General features: G+C 56.0%; 1 protein-coding gene across 1 annotated transcript; it reads right to left on the minus strand.

Annotated features, from left to right (window-relative positions):
- Positions 1-430: 430 nt before the first annotated feature.
- Positions 431-4,037, minus strand: PLA2G3 (phospholipase A2 group III). Its single transcript, XM_003803347.1, has 6 exons — positions 3,524-4,037; positions 2,388-2,520; positions 2,014-2,148; positions 1,414-1,721; positions 661-790; positions 431-551 (listed from the first exon to the last, which is right to left on the minus strand). Exons 1-6 carry the CDS (start codon positions 4,035-4,037, stop codon positions 431-433), a joined length of 1,341 nt encoding a protein of 446 aa, XP_003803395.1.
- Positions 4,038-5,198: the final 1,161 nt, after the last annotated feature.

Consider the following 5,198-nt stretch of genomic DNA (forward strand, 5'->3'; position numbering starts at 1 on the left):
AAACAGAGCCTTTCTGGACCTCAGTTTCCTCATCTGTGAACTGGGAAAGTTAACAAGGGGCTGGCTTTGAGAATCCAAATCTAGATGCGATTGTGGATCGGGAGTAAGAGTTAAGCAAGCATTTTACTACATGCAAGGCAGGGCATGAGAGATGTGTGTTACACCCTCTACTTGACTCCTAAGGCCATTTTACAGTTAAAGAAATGGACACTTGGACAGGTGAAATCAACTTGTCAAAGTCACACAAGAATTAAATGACAGAGCCAAGATACAGCCCACATAAGCCAGCTGCTGAGCTGGACAGTGATGACAATGGAGCTCAAAGGCCCCCTGGGCCCTTCCCCTACCCACTTGACCCAAGCACCCAAAGGGAGTATAGGCTCCCCACCCCTTGGGAAAAGCCCCCCATCCCTCCTGGCTCTGCTGTTACTTACTCTTTGCCATCACCACATTCTGGTGGTGGGACCAGCTTGAAGCATGTCGTGCCCAGCTCTTCCCAAATCATATTGGTGCCTGCATGTGGACCATGGAGCTTCGGGAAGCGTGCTAGCCTGGTGTCAGAGGCAAGGTCAGGCTAGGGTAAGCCCCCTGCCAACCAGCTGCCCCTTCTCACTGCCCAGCAGCAAGCAGCCCACCCCCAGGGGTCCAGAGAGGCCTCACCGGCGAGTGCAGTTGCAGTGGAAGAGAGGTGCAAAGGCGCTGTTGAATAGCTGGAACTTGGTTTCCTGGGGCTCAATGCGATGCTGACATTGGTCCAAGTGGCGGAAGCTACGACAGGCCCAGTGGGCACCTAAGGAAAGTGGGCAGTGGTGAGAAGAGCTCAGCCTACTGGGGAGGCCTCATCAATGGCTGCTGCCATCCAGGAGAAACGCTGGCACACGTGCTAAGTCGCACAAACACAGTCTCCCTCTGGCTCATGCTTTTTGTGTTATCAGTACCACCCCTTTGGGAGTGCCCCCCCCCACATACATAGCAGTGCCACTGTGGGGGAGCTCAGTGCTGAGAGTGATTGGGGGGGCTTCCTGGAGGTGGAGGTTGCTACACTGAGTTTGAGAGAGAAGAAGAGGAGAGGAGGATGCTCCAGTCAGAAGGAACAGCATGTGCAAAGGCCCAGAGGTAGGAGAGTGAGTGCAGACTGCTTTGAGTAACCAAGTGAAGTTCATGAAAAGAGTTTTAACTTGGGGGATAGGACCTGTGAGGCCAAGACTTGAGGGCCTGTTGAGGTGAAAGAGGGTTGAGGGACAAATTTGTGGATGATGAAAATCCCTTGCCACAATGTCATTTGATGAGAGAGGTTGGGAGATCCCAGGGGGTGTTTAGAGCAGGAAAAGAGACAATGTTCAGTCCCACACGTGCACCGAGACAGGGACACCCCTCATGTCAGGAACCCCCAAACTCAAATTTGGCTCTCACCCTGAGATTTGAGGCCACTCCATGGGCCCTGAAGGCCTGGATGGGGGACTGGCAACTGGGCTGTGGGGGTCACATCAGGCTTGAGGGAGGTCACAGGGACCTGGAAGGCTGTGATGTTGGCTTTGCTGGGATGCTTGGACTTTTTCCACTGTGGCAGCCACTTCTGAGGGTGCTGCTTCCGTCGATGCTTGGTAGGGGATTGGCTCTGGGGACTGGAAGTCAGGGAGGTGGCTGGGGAGCTCCAGGAAGCATTGTAGAGGGTCCTGGGCTGGAGGCGAGCGAGAGGCACTGAGCCATATGTCCTACACCTGGGGGGTGGCAGTTGGTGGCAATTGGTGATTAGAAATTCCCCCTCCTAGAAGCCCTCAGGGTTGTCTCCATGGAGACCAAGGCTCTAGTAGTTCCATCCCCCATCCCGTTGGGTTGTGGGGCAAAAGGGGCACCTGGGGGGGAGGCGGATCTACATCCTGGGCCCTGCCCTGAAGAGAGGACAAGCAAGACAAGACATCATTCCCTGGAGGACAGGCAATCAGACACCAGGCTTGGAGCCTGAGCTCCCGCTCTGGCTAGGAAGGGCTTCAAGGGTGGGCAGCCACGTACCCGCCCCACCAGTACCACGCCACACACGCCTCCTGTTCTTCCAGCACAAAGCAGGGGATCTCCAGCACATTGAAGAAGGCCACACCCACGATGTCTGAGATGGAGTCTCGCTGGTTCCTCAAGCATTCCCGGAACCTGGCCCAGAACAGGAACTCAGGTCCCAGGCCACAGAAGGCCACTGGGATTCTCCCCCAGCCCACCTTGCCTCTTGCAGCCAGGAGATTTGGAGTCTCAGGCCTCAGCTTTCCTACCTGCACCAAGGGATGCAAGGCGGCTGGTCTTTTAGGACTCTCTGGAATCCCATTGTCTACACCCAGGAACTGGATAACCCCACCCCATCCCTCAGCTCCCAGCCCTCCCTGCCCACAGCCAACCTGGTATCACAGTCACAGTGGGAGATGGTGTGGAATCGGTAGTTTCGGATACCATAATTGTACTGCAAGGGTGAGATGTTCTGTGGGCAGCGGTCGTGTTCACGGCAGCAGAGATCAGGGCCCTGGAAGACCCCTGCAGGGAGGGGAAGGGACACCAGCTCAACAGGGTCCTAGGCACTAGGACCAGCTACACCTGCCTGGTATCAAGCAGACAGAGACCCAATTCTCCTCGTGACACAAATGCCCTGGGGGGACCTCAAGCTAGTCATTTCCCCTTTGTGGGACTCTCACAGTTTCAAAGCCTGAAGAAAGTACTGAGGCTGCTGCTTCTGTTGAGCCCCTCTAAGTGCTGGGCAGCCCACCCATGCCCACATGGAAAGGTCTTCTTCAGGGGAATTGGAGTCTCTTTCCAGAGCTCCCCAACCCACACCCCCAATAAAACCACGAAGTTGTGAATGTGTGTATCATGGAATGGCAACAAGGCAGGGTGTGCCCTTTCTCATTGACACAACGATGCATTGCCAGGATGCCAGCCTCCTCTGACACAGGTGCCAAGTTCTCCTCCAACCCTCCAACACATACATAGACAGTGCTGTACTAAGTGCAAGGAAGTCATTTATGTTTAACGCTACCCTAGCAATAGCACACTTCACTGAGCATATCCTACATGCCTGGCACTTCCCACACCCAAGCTCAAGGCAGCCCTGCAAAAGAGATGTCGCCTTCATTTTTACAGGTAAGGAAAGTGAAGTTCAGAGAGGGTAAGTGACTTGCCCAGCTTGGATATGCGCTGAATTGGGATTTGAACCCAGGCTTCTGGGCTCAATGCCCATTACACTGGGCACCCTGCCCATCAAGCCTCCCCTTGGGTGGAGGCTGCCTGATTCAGCCAACTTGAGATCCACCCCAGCCTGCCCCCTCCCTCAGATGGTGATCAGTGAGGAATCTCAGGTCTGAGTAAGACTTTCCCCAGCCATGACCTCATTTAAGCATCCTATAATGAGACTCATAGTTACCCCCATTTTACAGGTAAGGAAATTGAGGTTCAAGGTGGTTATAAATTACACACACACAAAGACACACAGTGCAGCCTGAAGTCTGTGCTTTCCCTACCGTACCCCCAGCCTGCAGCTTACCCAGCTCCGAGGAGTTCCCAGCGGAGTTGCCAACTCCACACCACAGTGTGCCAGGCACTGTCCAGCCTCTCTTCACTCGTGGGTGGCCTCTGCTAAGCACTGCACTCTGCCCTGCTGGTTGCTTCTCCCTGGCCCCTGCTGGACTCTCCTCAGGCCCCCAGCAGGCCTCCCACTTACTCTGAAGGGTGGCCAGTGCTCTCTGCAGCTCTGGCCCAGGGGAGTGGATGAAGGAGCCCTGGGTGGTCTCCTGAGCACAGAGGGCTCTGAAGGCTGTGGTGAGTTCCAGTCCATCCTGCCGGCTACATGCCTGTAGCCTCCCGTACGCATCCCAGTGGGCATGGAACAGGGCCAGTCCCTGAGCATCCTTGCCCAGGAAGCTTAGGGACCCCAGAGGGTTGCCAGGGATGGGCTTGGCCAAGTGGCAGGAGGTGCTGTCCCAGAGGAGGTCAGGAGAGCCCCCCAGAGCCAACCCCAGGAAGCCCAGTACCCTCAACAGCAGTGCAAGAACCCCCATTCTGCCCCGCCCCAGTCCAGTCAGACAAAGCCCCCGGGATTCCTGCCCCTGGTGGCCCCACGAGGCAGCAGCTGAGCTGTGGAGGAGTGGGGTGGAGCGGAAGCAGTGCCCAGCAGGCCCAGTGCAGCAGGGCCAATGAATGGAGCTGAGGGAGGAGGAGGAAGGAGGCTGGAGTATGGGGTGATCTTGGGCTTGTAACCGAATCCACCGGCGGGGCAGGCTGCTGATTGGCTGAGCAGTATGCTTGCCAGGGCCCACGCCCCCACTCACCCTGCCCTACCCATTGCCCTCCAGTCACCTGCTGCCAGCCCTGCCTAGATGGGGACTGTGGGAACCAAAGCCTGAGGTTATGGGGGGCAGGGTCCAGGCAGGGGGCTGCATCTTCCCTGATGCAGAGAAGGGAAGGAAGAGGTTGCAGAGGCTCGCATGAGGGCCCCCTCGAACATCCTTCTCACCTTTATCCTAGTGGTGACTGCCACACCCACCTCCGTCAGTCTGGCAGTAGGCCATCCATGTACCTCCTTGCCAGGGCTGGGAGAAGGTGAGGGCAGGTCTGAGCACTGAGGCTACCACCCTGGGAACTTCCAAGGCTTCTGAGAAAGGGATTGCTCATCCCCAGACCACCCGGAGCCACTCCAGTCCTAGTTCTTAGAAAGGCTCTTGGCAGGGTGGCGCCTGTGGCTCAGTGGGTAGGGTGCCAGCCCCAAATACCAAGCGTGGCAGGTTCAAACCTGGCCCCAGCCAAACTGTAACAAAAAATAGTCAGGCCAAACTGTAACAGAAAATTAGCCAGGTGTTGTGGCACATGCCTGTAGTCCCAGCTACTCAGGACTAGGCAAGAAGCAAGAAAATCGCCTAAGCCCAGGAGTTAGAGGTTGCTGTGAGCTGTGTGACACCATGGCACTCTACTGAGGGTGATAGAGTGAGACTCTGTCTCTACAAAAAAAAAAAAGAAAAAAAGAAAGGCTTTTGGCATACTCAGGGGACAGGGCCCCAAGGCTCCACACTTCCTGGGACTCCAAGCACGGGCATTGGCCCAGAAGCAACCCTTCTGGTCTGATAGACGGGGATATTGTGGGAGCCTTGAGAGCAGCCTAGGGGAGGCCCAGTGTCTCTGAATTTGAAGGAACTTTAGGTACCAGAGTAGAAAAGTGGCACAGA

The sequence above is a fragment of the Otolemur garnettii genome, unplaced genomic scaffold (assembly GCF_000181295.1).
Source record: "Otolemur garnettii isolate 467f Iridium unplaced genomic scaffold, OtoGar3 scaffold00294, whole genome shotgun sequence".
Classification (NCBI taxonomy): Eukaryota; Metazoa; Chordata; class Mammalia; order Primates; family Galagidae; genus Otolemur; species Otolemur garnettii.